At 40.5% G+C, this 19,736-nt stretch overlaps 1 protein-coding gene across 6 annotated transcripts in view; it reads left to right on the plus strand.

Annotated features, from left to right (window-relative positions):
• Window positions 1-3,977: 3,977 nt before the first annotated feature.
• Window positions 3,978-19,736, plus strand: part of KLC1 (kinesin light chain 1) — a 36,449-nt gene continuing 20,690 nt past the window's right edge. For 4 of the 6 annotated variants that reach the window (XM_015865495.1, XM_015865496.1, XM_015865497.2 and 1 more), the window contains exons 1-3: window positions 15,427-15,688; window positions 17,081-17,311; window positions 19,134-19,212. In XM_015865495.1, coding sequence (XP_015720981.1) covers window positions 15,428-15,688; window positions 17,081-17,311; window positions 19,134-19,212 — 571 coding nt within the window. In that variant the 5' untranslated portion in view covers window position 15,427. Of the gene's footprint in view, window positions 4,227-15,426; window positions 15,689-17,080; window positions 17,312-19,133; window positions 19,213-19,736 lie in introns of those variants that run through there. The other 2 variants (XM_015865500.2, XM_015865494.2) reach the window with 2 other exon arrangements.

The raw sequence follows: 19,736 nt of genomic DNA on the forward strand, positions 1-19,736 counted from the left end.
TTACAGTTATATTAAAAACAAAAAACAACCCAGAGGAGGTCACACACAGGCATACCTTGAAACTAGTGTTTCTTGTGCTTAAGCGTATGCACAAGCATTAAAAAAAGCACCAGAAAAATCCTTCTTTTTTAAGAAGGATTAAGTTTTTTTAAGTTCCTTCTTTTTTAAATGTATATAGGAATCTTTGTGAGAATAAAGAAAATACATCTTCCTTCCTTCCCTATCTTCATGAAGAAGCACTGGTATACTGGTACTGAGATAAGTTCATGCCCCAGTCTGTCCCTCTGCTTAATGTTGGCTGGAAATAATGTCTTAGAAGACAGTGTAATTGCTGGTTGGAGGGAGGTTTGTGTACAGGCCTGTGCAGTCTGTTGTAGAGTTTCAACCTCACTTGCATACAATGAATGAAGGTTCAAATCCAATTAACATCAAAAACTCTCCGCTGCCAACCTTTAACTTGCTGAGAATTCAGACGTTTGGAAGTACAATCTTGGGATAAACTGATTCATACAGCATAGAGCACTGTAGTTTGTCAAAGGGTAGGATTCCTAACTCCTTGATCATTTACTATTTGAAGATCACAGTGGAGACTGGAATAAATAAATACAGCTCTGTTGTTGAAATTCTTCAATGTTTTTCTTTACAGTCGCATCATTGGCAGGAAAATTGTGTATCAGTTAATAGCATTCATCTGATTAACTTGGTTAGCTGAGGTTCTTATGTGTTTTGCTTTGTGTTCTTTAAAACAGAATGTTTTGAAGCTAACTGAATGATCTTCTTAAACCTTCAGTATTTTGGGGTTTTTTTCAATAGCACTACTCTGTAATAGTGATGATATGAAAAGAAGTCTGGGTAGCAAAATGTTAATGTCCTCGGCAAGCATCCTGCTCTCTTTAAAACAAAACCTAGAAGAAATTAACTACTGAAATGGCCTGTTAGAGCTGGATTACACCACACGCTTTGTTTCCTTGTTATTTCACTCTGGATAGAGAATGACGGGGGGAAACATGCTGGCTTTCATTTGTTACAGCTTCCCATTAATCCTTGTGACTGAAAAAGGAGAATTCGCTTCCATGTAAATTAAGCTTATTGACTTTGGAAGCAGGATTGTGATCAGTGTTTATTTTACTTAGTACTTTAATGCCATGCCCAACAGTGGGTTTCCTATGGCACGTTCAGGCATCTTGACCATGACAATGAGTCATGTCGAACAAAATACAGTCCTTTTATTCCCAAGTGCCTGAACTCCATGCTAACAAGGTAGCTCTGCATGCAGTAATTTGCAGATCTGTACAAAGGAGCTAGACTAATGCTGTCTGCAACTGAGCACTTGACACTTTTGGTCTTAAGCCCTGATTTTTATGTTTCCTGTTCTTCATAAAGGACATTCTTGTAGGAAATATAATATAAAACATATGCAACTGTCAAGTGATAGTGATGAAAAGCCAGACAGGTTGCTGAATCTGGCCTTTCAGTATTTGTTATTACCAGGATGCTTTTAAACAGCACTTTAGCAGCAACTGAAATTATTCCAGTGGAATGCTTTATGGTAGCCCATATTTATAGAATGAAGTCATAGATTTTAAAGACTGTAAGTTTAGACTTAAAAACTGTTGTCTCTTTTGGCAGAAAGAGCAGGAGGATATAATGACATTGGTAAAATAAAGTGAGCTACACTTCATAAATGAAGTGAACCTGAACTTCTTTGCAGAGGCTTGCTCTAATTGTGGATGTCAGTCAAATTGAATCATGATTTGCTGTGTGTATTTCTCACACTTGCACCTCAAAATGTAAGAGCTTTTTCTGCTGCATGAGCTGAACTGTTTGATTTGCCCCCTCCCAATGCAAATTCCTAACTATTTTATGGGAGAGGAGGAAAATGGGTATGTTGAGAATAAAGAATTCAGCGTTATAAATAACATATTTGGGGGTTTTACTTTAATACCCACTTGGATGACTGCAGAAAACCACAGTGACCTTGTTGGACAAAGAATATTTTAGAGGCAGTATGTCTAGGTCACTTCATCCTAAAAACAGGGCACACAGTGTAACTAGTTCTCTAGGACAAGATGGAAATGTGGGCAGCAAACAGCTTTTCTACTGGAAGAATGCAGTTAGCTTATGGAGAATGGACAAGAAAAGCAAGATCCAGCTGGGGAGAACTGACGTTTTGGGTCAAGAAAAAGCTTGAGGAAGAAGCAAATCTCTTGTGTCTGCTTCTCCTCCACTGTGTGCCATAACCAGAGGTAAGCAATACTGCACATTAGTTCCATTGCAATAAGCAGCCTTGCTACACGACACAGCTTGTAGTGTGTGCTGCTTGTGTGGGAAACTGCAAGCATGCATATACATCATTAGGCAGCGTATTATGAATCAGGGTCAAAGCTGGAGTAGGTGCTTTGTTCAAGAGATACTCATTTCCCTGGGGTGAGCAGCTAATTGCAGGAAATCTTTGAAAGCAAATGTGTGATAGGAAGAAAGCAATGAATATTGTTTATTCAAAAGATAGGAGGGGTTCCTTTGAATCTGTTCTCTTGCATAATCATGTAATTAGGGCAAGTTCTATTTTTAATTAAATCTCTTGCATATTCATGAAAATTCTCTGAACTTGTGGACCAGCTGACATAACTCTTCATTTTAAAAACGTGTATAAAGGAATGGTTATTCATTTTTTGCCCTTTCTTATTACTTTCAGACACCTACTTCCCACCATTACACTCAGTTGGCCAGGCCACTGCCCAGACTTCCCTGTCAATACTACAGTGCCCTTTTCCAACCCCACAGGGACTCTCTGCTTGTGCATTCTGCAGCCCCATTTGTTTTGCTGGGCTTCTCTAACTACAGCACCAGTTGTGACTCCTTCTTCCATCTCCGCTTTAGAGTCCTGCCATTCTGTAGAGCCCATTGATGTTTTCTTTGAGGACAAACAGATGTCAGCACAGCTTTCCTTGTGTCTCTCAGAATTCACCACGTAGGTGAGGCCGCACACTCTGATTCACCGCTACATCTCCATATTTCTATAAGCTTATGATTCATATCTATATGTAATATGTACTGCAGGAGCTGCGCGGCGTTCAGATGATAATGCACCATAGTATTGTCTAGACATTAATAACACTTTATAGTTAGGCTGTCATCATTCCCCGATGACTCCCTACACGCATAGCAGTGCACTGTCATATTTAACTGTATTTTTCATCCTAGAACTCCCGTTTCTTCCACCATCATCACAGAATCACACAGAATCACAGAATGACCCGGATTGGAAGGGACCTCAAGGATCATGTAGTTCCAATCCCCCTGCCTGGCAGGGCCACCAAACATACACCTTTACTAGATCAGGTTGCTCAGGAGACCCCATAGATCCCCACAGAGACCCCATAGATCCCCATAGATCCCCCATAGATCAGGTTGCCCAGGGCCCCGTCCAACCTGGCCTTGAACACCTCCAAGGACGGGGCATCCACAACCTCCCTGGGCAGCCTGTTCCAGGGCCTAACCACTCTTCTAGTAAAGAACTTCCCCCTAACATCCAACCTAAATCTTCCCTCTTTTAACTTAAAACCATTTCCCCTAGTCCTGCTATTATCAGCCCTTTCCAAGAGTTCACTCCCCTCCTGGGAGTAAGTTCCCTTCAGGTACTGAAAGGCTGCAATGAGGTCACCCCGCAACCTTCTCTTCTCCAGGCTGAACAAACCCAACTCCCTCAGCCTGTCCTCATAGGGGAGGTGCTCCAGCCCCCTGAACATGTACCCAGTGGAGCACAGAGAAAACGGCCACCATTGTACTTTATGAAATGAAACGTGAAGCTACAAAGACACATTTCCTGCTCTCCCGCCGCAGGCCGGCAGCCATGACATCATACAGGGAGGGGAAGCGGCGGGAAAGGAGGGCGCGCGTGGGCTGCTGGGAGAGGGGAGGGCGGCCGCCATGTTGGGCGGGGCGGGCCGGGCGGAGCGCCGGGCGGGGCCGGGCGGGGCGCGGCGGTAGCGGCCGGGGCGGCGGCTGCGTGCAGCTGTCAGCGCCCGCTCCTCGGGGGCCGGGTCGGGCCCGTCGGCTCCTTACAGGTAAAGCCGAAGACACGGCGGTGCCCGCTGTCTTCCTTTCATCGAAATCCTTTTCCTTCCTTCCGCCCGTCGCTGACATCCTCCTCCGGCCTCCCCGGGCTGCGCGGCCCCCGCCGGCTCAGCGAGCGCTGCGCACATCCGAGCCTGCAGCACCGAGCGGTGAGCGGGGCACGGCGGGGCGGGGAGGGTCGGGGCTTTTCGGTTCCATCTTCGCCTTCCTCCTCCATCCCGGTTCTCAGACAACAAAAGGCTGCTCCCCGCTGACAGCTCCGCCGGTCGCGCTTTGTCCCCCCCGCGGGGCTGCGGCCGGCACCGCCCAGGGGGAGAGCGGGCCGGGCTGAGGGCAAGGCGTGAAATGGTGGAACGGAGGGAGGAAGAATGAAGGGAGGAAGGCGGGGACGGCGCTGATCGTGACCGAGCGGTGCAGGTCACCGTGATATGCCCCCTTCGGCATCCTTGTCTACAGTGAGGTAAATGGTGAGGGGAGAAATAACGCCGGTGCCTGACCGACCTCACTGGTACTGTCCTTTGGGCAGAGGTGAATTAGGAAGGTGCTTTATCCTTCTGGCTTGCTGCTGTTTTGGGTAGAGAGATGTCAGGTTGGTACAGCCGCACAGCGCTTGTGCGTAAGCACCGCGCCTCCTCCCTGTGTGCTGAGCTGAGCTGAGCTGAGAGAAGCCCGTTGTGATGGCCAGGGCAGCAGCACCCAGATGGACACACACTGCTGGGAGCCTGCTCCATCCATCAGGTGCTTCTGCGCTTTGTTTTTTTTATCCCCCATTAAAGATTTCCTTTGTTATATCCTCCGTCCTCATTGTAACAGCAGCATTCGAGTACAGAATCAGAAAGCAAAAGGAGCTGGGGGGGGGGGGGGGGAGGAAAAAAAGTGAAAGTTTGTTCTTATGCTCCACTTTAAACAGCAGAACGATGTCATTGGTAATAGAAGTTATTTTTTAGAGTCTTACATAAAAACGCCTGGGACGATGATACTTAAAATGTTCTTTTCGTGTTGCAAATGGCAGAAGGTTTGGTAACAATTAGTCTGGGAAGTAATTGTCTGTTTCACTTCCCCTTTTGTGTTTGTACTTCTCTGAAATAGGAAACATGCCCAAAGGGTGTGCATTGGAAAGCTGGAAAGGAACCTTCGAGATTTACACAGCATTTCAATATACAAAAATCAAATGAAATCAAATATCAGATCAAATCCAAACCTTCTTGAATTTGGGATTGATTTCAAACCGCTCTGGGAAATGACATGATTTTAATTGATTCTGAATTCCAAAGCTTCAGCGAAACGTGATAGAGGATATTATAACCCCGGGATTATAGAGACAATTGAAAGAAACACATTCAGCGTTTAGTGGAAGCAGAGAGGAAACTGATCTCTGTGCTGGTTCGGAGCAGGCCTCATGTTTTGAAAGGTGTTGCTGTGATTTAATTTTCTTTGTGGTTTAAGACAATATTTTTGTGACATATCCATGGATGTAGAAAACTCCAGTTCCAATTAGGTAAGAACTTAATGCCGAACCAGGTGGCAAAGTGCAGGGAACTGAAATGGTGAGTTCCCGAAGTCACACAACAATGCGGTATCACTTCTGCATCGTGTTGCAGTGAAGTTTGGCAGCATTTCTGTTCCTGATGGGTGGTGATGGAAGTGGGCACCTCCATTAATCTCACATTCTGACAGCAGTGTAAGTCTGGGCTCCGTTCATTTTCGAATCAAAGAAAACACGCTATTGTAAGTAATTTTAAAAGAAAATAAAGTTGTCCCCTGAATGTATATTATAAAGTTGCTTTGTTTGCTGCTCACTGCATTATTGGGATGTACCAACGATGCCTTATGAATGGAAACTAATCTTAAAAAGCCTTTGCTCAACAAAAGAATAGTGCACAGAATAGTGAATGAAATTTGTGGCAGTCTACTAAATGTTTTGACATACAATAATCAAAATGCTGTTCGAGGGAGGCGTAAGGGGTATAAAAGCAATTGCTGCTTGCTCTGTTGATGAAGAACGTACCATAACGAAGTCAGAAAGCCCTCACTTGTGTGCTACCCATAGGCTGTGTACATTTAAACACAGGGAGAGATCAGCGTATCTACGTGTGCATAAAGACATACCTACCTATGTCCCTTAATTAGGAGCCTGGGGAAATGCTGAACCCTCATGCTCTGTGCTGAGTCCACATAATGCAGCTTCTGTTTCTCTTGAGACATGTGGGCTGTGCAGATACTCTTTCATTTCTTACTCTGCTCGGTATCTCTGGAAGACGTGTAAGTAGATTTATGCTGGTATTAGCAGCTTCTTTCCAGATGCTTAGCTCATAATTATTTTAAGACTCAATGAAGTGTACAAATAACTTTTAAAGTACTGTTATTCTGTGATTCTGTTTTCATAAAGGGAGTGAAAAAATGAGTATGGGTACATTCATGACGATTCAATATGTATTTTTGCATTTAATGTTGAACCGTGTGGTAGCAAACAAAGATGAAGGTGAGAGTTTATTTAAAGGAACCTTTTGCTGTCCGTGTGCCTCAGGGTACAGTTCAGCATGACACATCTGCCATAAAGCTGGGATCTGACCAATTCCATCATCATTGCAATAGAAGTGGCTACATAGAAGCGTTTATTGTAGCATAATCTGCATAATATTTTATACTTTCAAAGTATTTTTTCATCTATGAAAACACAGTATTTACCTTGACCAAAGTTTAGGGAAAAAACACATATTTCTTTTAGATGTTAACTGTTGTTTTCCTTAAGACAAAATCATTGGGCATGCAGTGTATGATGTATATACTTCCTGGTAGCCAAGTACTAGTGGAAGGCAAACGGCTTATTTTAAAAGAAGTATTTTGGCCTCAAAATAGAGGCAGTTATATCCTGAGTCATGCTCAGCTTGAGGTAGTGAGGCTCTCCCGGTCGTTTCTTTAGTGGAACGTTTTCTGTCTAATAGCAGGTTGTAGAAATAAATGTGGTTCCTTTGAAAGAATACTTACCCAGTCACCACAGTCAATAAACACCAGACCAGGAAGCTTGAACTCATGCTGAGATGCATTTGTTGCTTTGACTTAAGGGATTTGAGCCGGGCACTTTGTAAGAGGGCAAGAGCCAGAATTACAGGTCCTTTCAGTGATGTAGGAATCATTTCCACAGGGTTGTGTTTGAGGTGCTTTGACAGATAACGCTGGGCTTGTTTTGGAAAATGTTTTTTGTAGCAGACAGTTAATATAATGCGTAATGACAGGCCGTGGCAGATAGGCAGGCATGAGCACCTAAATATATTTGGGTGCATGAACAAAGAACTGGTGTTCAAAGGACAAACACTGAAGCACAGTTGATGCTTATTTTCTTCATACAATATAAAATTAGCATATCTAATCTCTGACACTGGATAGTTTCTTCAGATTGAGTCAGCTAAGAAGGCAGATGCAAGTAATAGTATCTGTCTGTTGATTTAATCATGGTTTGATTCTCTGAATCCAGCTTATCTCCCTTGGGTTCTGCTGTTCAGCTCTTTTCAGTGCCCTCAGAAGCAATCTTTACCCTGAAAGCTGCTTTGACCTGCAGGTGGAATTAAATCAAATTTATTTTTTTCAGATAATTATTATTGCTCTTTTTTTCCTTCCTGGTTTCTTTTCTCTCTCTAAATTAGGAGTCATGTCATCTTCTATTCTGCGTATGCTTTCCCCATGTTTTCTACTTAAACACAGATTTTTTTTTGCATGGTTTCTCAGTATCGTGTCTTAATCACAGTAAAAAGAACCAAACTAATAGATCTTAGTCAAATTACCTTAAAACTGAGCGTTTTCCTATTTTGATTCTTAATAAATATCTGCTATAAAACCCATTAATCATTTTAAGTTGGTGTTTCAGTGCTTCCATCAGAGCCATAGCTGACTTTATTATATTCCAAAGTGAATGGAGTAAAGGATGTAACCAGTCTGGTCAGTTATACAGCTTCCTTATAGCTGGGTAGGGTGGGGTGGTGGCTCACTACAACCTAATCACTCTGTGAGCATAACCCTGTATTTATTTGCACGCACCCCAGAAAACCATTAGAAAAGTTAACGATGCACTAATTAACATTGAGAAGGTTGAGAAGTGTCAGATGTTTTTTTCTTTCTGACATATATTATTTTCTGACAGTTAATATCTGCTTTGCTTACAATATATTTTGTGTATATCCCAGGAATCAAAGTTGTATCTAAAAATCAGTCCGTTTAAATGACAATACTTACCACGTCAGAATGATCAGATAACAGGCTGTATATCAGGATATCGTAGTTCTGGGTATTTTGTATACATAGGCTCTATTTTGTACACATATACTGATTAACTCTTCTTTGCATCCTGTGCTGCCATCCCTCTTAGCAGTACATTACTGCTAATGTTCATGGAGTTCTAATACTGTGCTTTACCTACAAGTAGGTAAATACTAACAAAATATGAAGGGCACTTGCAGCCTGATGGGAGAAGGAGGTGTGTTTTATGTTGGGGGGGAGGAGGGGAGGGTCCCCTTTTCTTCTTTCCTGCATAGCATATTGTGTTTAAGATGGAGTGTTTCTGTGGATGTTCTTTATCAGTGTCTCGCTGTATCATGTTGGAAAGCCACAGCTGTATCCTCTGGCTTGTGCAGCTTCCTTCAGAGAGGCAGCTGTTACTCCTTTGTCACTCAACTCTGTTGGCTTTAACATGTCATTTGTTCACGTTGTTAAATCAGATGCGTCCCCCAAGTGTTTTGAGAGAGAAGCAGCATTATTTGCTCACGGCGCAGTGTGTAGGTGGATTAGTGCAGGTGGTGGGATGGTAAGGAGAGGTTGCGGCAGGAGATGGGGAGGCAGCAGCCTCATAAACTTGTTCTGATGACAGAAACGTAGTACATAAGCATCTAAGGATATAGCTGAGAGTTTTTTGAGTCTCAGGGCTGGTTTATGTAGAACCACGCTCCTGCTGTTTGTTCTATATCCTCATTCTGTTAACATGGGTCTCTGTATGGCGGCACAGGGAAATAGATCCATTTTGGCTTGGTTTGTGCCCTGAACCTGTTATTTTTGTCTCCTCACCTTTGTCTGAAAGATAACGCAGTGAAAGGAGCAGGTCTTTTATATGTTTGTGGATGGGCATGCTGGTGTACTAGGATGTGAATGAGATGTCTGGCTGCATGTGGAGCACTGCCAGCTTTTTGTCTCCAGCCATAGCCTTGGTGAGTGAATGCTCATGGTCTAGGCCAGATACCTGACAGCCATTTCTCTCTCTGAAGTCTCTCTCGTATAAGCCAATAATGGATGGGGGATCTAAGAATGCACTGCTGTTCATGATTTCTGTGAATGTACTGCTGTACTGAAATATGGAGCGGTGCAGGAGCTGTGATGGTGTTTGTCAGGATGCCAGTGTGGGACAGTGACCCAGAGAAATCATTAGAATGACTCAGGAAGAAGGGTTAATTTTGAGGTATGCCTTGGGAACTCAAACATAGTTACTGTGTCAATGTAAGGCAGAATCCGCATTTAACAGTGAGGGTGTGATGCAGCTGCTCGGTTGTATTCTGCAGGTAAAGACACACAGCATATTTGTACAAGCAGCAGTCAGGGAGGTTTGAATTACACTGCCTGCTTGTCATTTGTGCAGCCATTGAATCTGTTCCTTAAACCCACCCAGTTGCTGTGCTAACAGATGGCCTGGAAATATGCTGGATGAGTTTGTTTCTTTTTATTTCGTTTCCTTGTCATTCCTGTCTCTGTTAGTGTGGCTGCACTTGGAGCAATGCTAGAAAATGTGGTAGTTTGTTTTTAGTGGCGCAGTTGTTTTAGGAAGTGACTGTTCTGCCATCCTTAGTACAGGGATTAAATCAGTTTTATCCAAACACAATGGTTTGGAATACAAGGTGAAAGTCCTGCAGGGGCACTAAGTGCTCTAGTAATCAACAAGGTGAAACATGAATGTGAGAGATGACTGGAAATGGAACTCAAACTGTGGTACTACACTAAGATGAGAGAGCACAGGATGAAAAGGTGAGTTTGTCAAACTCAGGGCTGGGCCCTGTTACACCGTTCTGTTCCTCCTGGCCCTGGAGACCTTAGGGCTGTCTGAGTAAGCAAAGGGCATGATTAACCACTTCAGAGCAGAGTCAGCTCTCTTATACAAGGTGTCAGATGCACCCAGAGTGATACAAGGTTGCTATTCTAAAGGGTTGCATCATTTGCTGTGCTTCCTATTAGATGGGGTTTGTATGGTGTGAAGTGCTGGCTGGTACCTGTTGACTGCTCTTGTAAAGGTCCATTTTGATGGAATGTTTAATGATGCACAGTTAGTTTATCCTTAATATCTATGCTCCCACACAGAAACTGATGTAGACAGTTGGAGTGCTGAGGGTAAAAAGATGTGGGATTTGATAGTGATGGATTTGGAGCTCAAACCATCTTGTCAGTATTTCTTTCTTTACGAATAGTCACAATTTCCTTTCAATCCACTTGAAGTTGGTATTTTATAAAGCACGTCTTTGTAACAACAAATCCTTGAACTTCAATATATGTTCTTGAATAATTTTTTTTTCTCTTGATGTATCTTTCATTCTTGTCACAAGTAATTTTAATAACCATGTGTAAATATGATGACTTCTTAAATCGCTCAACTAGTGATGCAGTTAAAAATGCTTATTCTGCCTTTATGTAACTACTCTTTTTGTTAAGATGTGCATTAATCTCTTGTCACAGTGAGGTGGGCTTTGTGGTCGTAAGAATGAAGTAAATCCTATGGTATGTTGTGACACTGCTGTAGTGAACATGCAAAATGCTCTGCTTACTCGATGTCTATTTGTGGCTGCATGAAGGTGCTTATTAGTGCTCAGAGAAGCAAAGTGCAGCTTTGGAGGAGAGCGACAGATGCTGTTTGGTGTTGACAAAGCAGTAATGCAATAGCAAAGCAACTGCCTTGCTCCAGGAGGAGGGGACTGAGACTGGCTATCTCTCTCTCTTCAGAGCCTGTACGGGTGTAACAAAAATTAACCAGCGGGTTGTCACACACCTGACAGATTTTGTGCTTGCTTCAGTTTTGACAAAGAGCAACCTCTGATGTAACAACAAATGGATAAAAGGTTTTATTTTCACCTATCTTCATTAGGAATCCAAGATGCTAGGGATTGGGAATGCATAGAGACTAAGCTTTTCATGCTTGTGATGCTTGTGGACTTGGATGTATGATCCAAGCAGATGCCACTTCTTGGAGGGATCCAAGAGCACAGGAGGTGCAAGATGGGATTTGGCCAAACTCTTCAGAGTTATGGAATTCCAGGTGTGGCTGAATCTAAAAGAGACTTTGGAAGTGGTTACATTGGCAGGTCATCAGTCTTAGAGGTATCCAGCTTTAACTATATCACAGTATTGAAATGATAGCTTGATGTGTTAACTTGGTGGAGTACTATCAAAGGATTAACACCATAACGACCTTTAAGAGGAATTGATGATCTGTTTATTTATGGGACGCTTTTATGCCACTCCGGATACTTCTATGCTGTGTAATGGTTTTACTGAATTAAGTATTTCAGTGGAAAGTCATAATTGCAATGAATGTAGTTTACTTGCTGCAGTAAGGCTGAAATTACTCTGAAGGGGTTTTTTGTCAATTATCCTTGAGAAACAAGGATATTTACTTTAAAGTAGTGTTTTATTACTGATAAAAATGCAGATATGATTGCTAATGAGACAGATGCATGTGCTTCACTAGTGTTGCTGTAATACAGTGTTGTGATACAGAAATCTAAGTAAATGAACTCTATGCTAGGAATCCTCATAGCTTTGTCAGAGAGCCATCAGCATCAGCTGTGCTGTAGGCTTACTTGGAGTTATGTTTTAATGCTTTTCACTTAAACATTGTTTAGGTTTAATGACAGCCAATGGGGTTTCCAGGAGTTTGCACCCTGTGGGTTTATCCACATAAGCACTAAACCTTTGCACGGTGTGTTTGCTTACCAAGAAAGATGTGTTGCAGTGTTATGTCGTAGGCCAAACTGCAAACTTTATTCTGGGCTTTTCTTATAGTGTTTGCCCTTGACATTGAAGGATTACACTTGTCCTTTTTATAGTATTCACCTTGCATACCTTTGTTTTAAACAAGTGGCAGGGCAGGCTTCTGCAATCAGGGTCAGCTGGAAGCTGGCAGAAGGAGCACAATGCTGTGTTTATGTTGTTGCTTTAGTTCAGATGCTTGCTAGCAGGAAGTTAATAGGAACAAAAAAGAGCCCAAGGTGTGAATTGTTTTTATTTTTAAACACATCCTTTTCTAAAGGACTTCTCTCAGCATAAAGTTGGTTGCTAGTCAAGTGCAGCTCCATCTGCCAATCTGCTTCTGGTCTGTTGTTTGTGGCCTCCACTATGTGCTGCTAATTGTTCTCACTGAGCTATTTTTAAGGTAGCTCGTGTATACGTGTGCTGAATAGCAAAGACATTTTTGAGATCATATATTTGGAAATCTGAGGCAGTACAGAAGAGCAGCAGCATTCTGATTATAGAAGTGGGTCAGCAACTGTACCTTCAGCCTGACCTCCAGCTGTACGCTGTTTCCAGATGCAGCTCAAGATTTTCTATTCTCTGGAGGTTCATATGGATTCAAATGCAGTATGAAGAAGAGTCTCGTGTAGCACTGGTATTCAACTGCAGCCCTGTATATGTGAAATCTGGGGGGAAAAGCTATGCTGGTTTTTCTGTGGCACCAGAGATGGCAAGTATTGATATAAAAGGCCTGAATGTAAAGGACCGTTTTAGTTAAAATGAGGGCAAGCCAAAGGAAGAAAAAATGTTGTACATTTGTTTAGTTATAGGACTTGTGCTAGTAGAAATAGCTTAACATAGAAAGTAACATCTTAGATTGAAAGACTAATTCTTGCTTACCTATTTTTTGTAGACTTGCATGTGTCTGACTGTAAACAATAACAGCAGTGCATTTGAACTGGGGTGTTTTTCAGCACACCCTGGCAGGCTGTTTTGCATCGCTTTCATTTGTTGGTGATTTTTCTTTCTGTGCTGGGAAAGCTTGTGATCTTTGTTTGAGAAGCAGTGCTCTCTGTTACTAAGCTGAGCAGGGAAGGCAGATAAAGCAGTGCTTTCTGTGATGTAATGAGATGTATGCCTGGTTTGAGCAGGGAATTAATGACTTGTAGATTGCAACTAATGCAGAAGGAAACATGTGCATACCAGATTTAAGATACTGAGCCTTGTCATTTAATTAAGGAGAAACTGGGAGTGAAATTAGGGTTAAAAGCCCTTGAACAGATTCATTATTATTCAAAACCATGGGCTGGTAGGTAGTATTGGAGAGAGAAGAAGGTCAAACTGACGCGTAGTAGTTCTGAGTGGAGTCTGCAGTGCACGTAAATGGTAGGAGCAGTGGGGCCGGCCTGCATTTCTGTTCAGGAAATGATGATTTTCTTGTATGCTGACACATCGTCCTGCTGTGCTCAGCAGTCCTGGCTGCTTTCTGTGGATGTAAAGGAAGGAGGATTGGAATAATTTATTTGTAACAGCACTTCTTCACAGATAATTTTGTTATACAAATTGTCTTTTAAAGCAGTAACATCAGACACAAAATGTGACTACAGATTATCTTCCAAGCTTGGTAAGTTTCATATGAAAGGAGGACTTTATTTATGTATTCATTCTTTTAGTACCAGTGAATGGCTGTTAATTTATCTGTGCTTATTTCATTTTGATGCTGTGGTTTATATGTACAAATTCATGTTTTAAACCTCCATATGCACCTCATACGCATGTGCAAACACCTCCTTTCCATCTGTGACATTACAGCATGACTCCAAAACACTGCAGCTTGCAGAAGGAATTGCTGTTCGTGTTCACATGAGGCAGAAGCAGATGATTACAAGCTCATTTTGGAGAACGTAAGAAGTGTTGTAGAGAAGCTCTAGATAATTATAAATGAGATTTCTCAAACTCGTCTAACACAAAATGAAAGCCTGTTTTCTAGATGTCCTCTGCCTTTTTATTTCTTTACGATCAAAAGTTCTGTTCTTGTATTCAGGATGGGAATTGTTAATTGAAGGCGTGAAAGTATGCTAAGAGATAAGTAGGGCTGAACCATGTGCTGCAGTTAGCGTTACCCATAACAGTACCTCATACAAGTGTGCTTTTTAGAAGTATGTGTTTACAGATTCTGCTTACATGATAATTCATTTATACATGATTTTTGAGAGTATGCATTTTTAAAAAGGATATTTATGCTGTTCAGGTGATATTTCTCTGGTTCTAAATGGGAAATATTTAATTGGTGTTCTGCTCATCAGGATTCAGTGAGTTGATTCCTTAGGCCATGCTAAATTGGGTGTTTTATACAGATACGTGTGCTCCAGATTGCATCTCTTTGTGAGTATGAAGTTCACATGGAGCTAAATTGTAGTGAAACTGAATTGACTGCTTTCTAGACTATCTGTGTTTTCAGACAATAGCTGATAACAAAACAAATTACTGTATGGCTCTTTTGTGAGGAATGAGTATGATTCTGCAAATCACTTTGCAGAATGTCGTAACAGAGAAGGTGATTTGAGTGTATATAAAGAGAATGAGCAGCATTCTTTTTATGTAACACCTTAAAGTAAGCTCATCTTCCAGCTGTTGTCACGATGTGTGGATGCTTGTTCCTTTGTGAACTTCCCAGTATGCTTGAAGTTATTCCTTTCTTTCTACATTCTGTTTTCATTATAGGACATTTTTCTGGTGATGCTGAAATAGGATGAATTGATTTCCATCTTCTCTTTGTAGTTTGGTGCTGTTGTATTTGGTTGGTACTTCATTAACAGGATGTGCAATGATAAAAATACAGGGCTTTCTATACCTGGCATTTGGTAGAGGCATTTATGAACATCCAGAAGTCTTATAGCCTTAATATAGTATGTGAGCTACTGGTAAAACAGCACAGTGAAATGTTTCTCACAAAGTTTGTGCTATACAAACCATATTTCCAGCATTTAGCAGCTGTTGCAGCTTCATCGAGACAGTTGTTTAGATCCATAGACAATCGTCTGTATGTGATTCTATATGAATGTGTTGCAACAATGACTTAGGGGGCAGTTATTAACTTCAAAACACAGATTGTCCTTTTCCAAGGACTAGAAAAGCTAAGACTTCATTTTTTTCCATAACTGACCTCTTTTTAGAGGGTTAGATACTGTTTTTTCAAGTGTTGTTCTGTGGATATTTGTAATAAATAAACAAATAGTGGCATCTATCAGATTATAATGTATTCTTTCATACACCAGCTCCTCTATTTGCTTCTGCACAAACCAGAATCCTTTAGAGAATTTCTTGTTTTATTTTTTCCCTTTGGTTAACTATTGTATTCTTCCTCTTCAGAATGTATGAAAACATGTCCACAATGGTGTATCTAAAGGAAGAGAAGTTGGAGAAGCTCACTCAAGATGAAATCATTGCCAAAACTAAGCAAGTGATTAATGGACTAGAGGCACTGAAGAATGAACACAACTCGATTTTACAGAGCTTACTTGAAACACTGAAATGTTTGAAGAAAGATGATGAAACTAATCTGGTTGAAGAGAAATCAAACATGATTCGAAAGTCACTGGAGATGCTGGAACTCGGCCTTAGTGAAGCACAGGTAAAACTCAAGTAGAAATAAAGCATTTTGGATTTTGACTAAATTTTTACTGTATTAAAAAAACAGCAAGAGGTCATTGTTTGACTTCAGGTTGTTAATTTAAAGTAAACGTAATCAGTTTTGATGGATGTACATTTGCCTTACTGAATATTAGCAGTATGCTGAGTCATGGAAGTTATTATTTTATGCTAAGGAAGCAGACTGCTGTAATTAATGGAGGCTGTCTTACTGTGTTACAGAACTAATTATACATTCTGTCTCAAAGCCCTGAAGCCCGTAACTAAGCTCCTCTTTGCTTCGGTGAGGTGGCTGCTATTTTCTATTAGTTTTCCATGGCATTAGTCAGGTAATGAGCTGCTCAAACAAGAACCAAGCATCAGCATTTTAACTCTGAAATACAGCGTGTGGAGGTCATGCACAAATGGGTTTAGGAAACTGACCTTTCAGCTCTGCTGTGATCTTACATTTGTGTTCTTATTCCTTTAATTCTGAGATTCTTTATACAAGCTTACAGTGCTCTTGGGGTTTAAGATTCTCCAATGTTTATTGAAAAACTTAACAAATCAAAATTGAATTTTAATGCATTTTGAAGGTTACAGATTTAGTATAGAATTTGACTTCATTTATGCCTTGAAGAAGGGTCTCTGTGCTATATTCCATAAGCTATTGTAGTGAAGGAAGGTATCATCTGCAGAAGGTGAATGAGAAGATGCGTGTTAATTTTCAACACACAAGCAGCCAGATGCTGAAGTCTGGAGATTTGGACTGGTGTTAGGAAATTATTCCTCATGTTTTATCTTCCTTTAAAAGGAAAAAGTAGTTCCTAAGAATTAATGTTTGATTTAGAGACCTGAAATTTCAGTTAAGAACAGCAGTTATTTCATGTTAAATGCTTAGTTCAAAAACACATTGAAATAACATTGCTTTAAAGAAACATGAAACTTAGGAGCATCAAACTCATCTAAAATAAGCTTTTTATTATCACCACTGAACCATTCTTTGAAGGTGTGCTTTTTACTTGCACTGGTGATATATTAACATATACAGTGAAAGCAGAGCATTCTGCATATAGCATTTGGCTTTCACTTAACACTCATTTTTCACTTGACATTGCTTTGCAGAAGAAAAATCCAAGTAGATTGTTTTTATGGCCGCTCTATTGTGTTACAGGACAAAAATGGTTCAAACATGTAGGTTACCTACACACTCGGATGCCTGTATAATTGTGTGCACCTTTAGATCTGAGTAGTATAATAGTTGCTGAAGTATTATCGTTATTCTGTTGTCCAGATCTCATGAATGATGCAGGTTTTAAGTAATAAAACACTTTAGTGCTGAATACAGGACTGCATTCTGGAGGAGGTATGTCATGTGATACTTTCTGCCTTTTAGGTAATGATGGCCTTGTCAAATCACTTAAATGCAGTGGAATCAGAGAAGCAAAAACTGCGTGCTCAGGTTCGCCGACTGTGCCAGGAAAATCAGTGGCTACGGGATGAACTGGCCAATACACAACAGAAACTACAGAAAAGTGAGCAATCCGTGGCTCAACTGGAGGAAGAAAAGAAGCATCTAGAATTCATGAATCAGTTAAAAAAATATGACGATGATATTTCACCATCAGTAAGTAGCTGTATGGCAAAAATTAGCTTATGTTTATGCTTGTGGTCTAATCTGCCTAGTTAGCAAAAAATGACAGATGGAAGAGTTTTGTTTGTTGCTAACATAAACATTTCATTAAAGTGATTGCTTTATACTAGTGTCACATCATTTAGATTCTTAGAGTAAGAGAGCAAATGTTTCACTGCCCGTAGGTACTTAAATTAAAAAAAAAAGATGAAAAATATGTAAAGTAGTGTCATAGTAGCTTAAAAATTATAAGCTGAATTTGAGACCAAAAATTACATTCTATACACTCAGCAGTTAAAAATAAGCAAGCAGTGCAAACTATTATGGATTCTAAGAACAAAGAGCACTTGAATTATTTGGACTACAGGAAACATACTTCATTTATATCTAATGCAAGCTCTTTGTAGTCTCAACAAGCTTCTATCTTTTGCAAATTTGCACGAGTATAGGATCCCCTTTCTCGACCTTCTGCTGTACGCTGTGATCATATGTCCATTTTCAGTCATCATTACCTAACCTATTTTGTTAGATGTTCTTAGATTTAGAGAGCAAACGGGTACGATTTTAATTTACAGAAGTAACTTAACCACTTGAAAAGATCTCTAACTAATTTACTCTTCATATCATCTTTTTATTTCTCCTCCTGGACAGTACTGTAGGAAAAGATCTTGTTTTGTGTGTTCAGACCTACTCAGTCATATCTTACAGTTATAACCAATTAGCAGCATGATGGGTGAAAACGCGTATTTTATTCTTGCTTGACTAAATCCTTCTTAATATAGTGAGAGTTGATCAGAAGAATTCAGAATTTTTCAGTTCTGTTTCATGTGTTGGTATTTGTAGTTGAATACTGCCAGTGAAGTCCATTTAATAAACTTTCTTTAAGGAGGAAAAAAGGGGACAGGAGGAGGGAATACTCTGACTTCTGTGCTCTATAAGTTGAACTGTAATCTGTAGATGGCCTAAATAACACCACTAGATGAAATCTGATTGGCATGTAGTAACAAAGTAAACAAAAACACCGTTATGGTTTCACTAACCACGTGGACAGCCTCTGTTGTTTATCCTTTTGTCAATTGTATATACTCCAAGTAAACTTGGAATCAGCACATCTAAAAATGGATCTCAGGAAGTTTATAGTCTCATCAACCTGCAAGTTTTTGCAGAGCACCTGTTTTGCAACTGTTGAGTCTGAGTGCCAGCAGCAGCAGTTACCTCTTCTTCTGCAGAAAGAAAGTGTTAGATGGAGAGCCAGAAAAAAAGGAATGCACAGCTGGGTTTTCTTACCGAGGTTAAAATTTCCAAGAACTTCAAATATAGGTATATATACACTGTAGGCTTTGTGTATGTGAATCAGGCTGGGAGCATAATCTATTTCTGGTTGCTAGTCCAAATTTATTCTCCTTCTTGAGATCAGTCTCATTCTTTTCACTTACTTGTCTGCAACTGCACATATAACTTCTGAGTACAACAGACAAGGGTGTATTCAGTAGAGCTCTTCCATGGGTACTCTTCTGTAGGCATAATGTTTTGGTAAAAGTAGCAAGTATGTTCTTAGGAGCTTAATTTGAGATTGAAATCTAGGAGACCTGATTTCTATTCCTGGATCTCCTGAAGGTGTCCCATATTGTTTTAGGACAGAGGATGTAAGTACACTTGAACGTGAGACCTACATTAAATTTCTTCAAGAAGCATTATTCTTGGCAATTCCAAAGTTGTGGATGTGGAGTGTTCCTTCAGAGCTGTGGATTAAATTGACTTTATTCTTCAGATTTAATTTTGTAACAATTTGTTTGGGCTTGTTTTCTTATTATAGGAGGATAAAGATACAGATTCCACCAAAGAGCCTTTGGATGACTTATTTCCCAATGATGAAGATGACCAAGGACAGGGAAGTAAGTACATTTCTAATTGGAGTTTTACTTCATCTCTGTAATGCAGAGGCTAAGGATGCTTATCAGAAAAGTGAATCCATATGTACGGTTTTCTGGGGCATAGTGAAGTGGTGAATGCCTCTTGTCCTACTAGAGTAATATCACAACTGGTTTTCCTGTTTTAATTGTTGCGTGTAGAACTGGGGCCTAGATTTTTAAAGAGCTTACTAGCAGTTGTAAAATTTGTGGAACTACCAAAACACTGGAACTAAGTCAGTATAAAGCTGGTCCTGCAGTCTTTATTTTTTTGTGGGCTTCAGAATGGAGGAAATTGTTCAAGGTGATGGGGGCAAATTCTCTGAAACATTGAAGCTCTTTGGTCGTCTGCCCAGACGGCAATTCTGTTAATGACCTTTTAAATGATCTGATTTAACATTTTGGGGCATGAAGTCTTTCTCATTCAATCTTTTGCCCTTTGCTAAAATTGTTTTCCTTAGTTCATTACTCATTCTAGAGATACTGTCAGAGGGACCAATGAATAGGTA

The sequence above is a fragment of the Coturnix japonica genome, chromosome 5 (assembly GCF_001577835.2).
Source record: "Coturnix japonica isolate 7356 chromosome 5, Coturnix japonica 2.1, whole genome shotgun sequence".
Classification (NCBI taxonomy): Eukaryota; Metazoa; Chordata; class Aves; order Galliformes; family Phasianidae; genus Coturnix; species Coturnix japonica.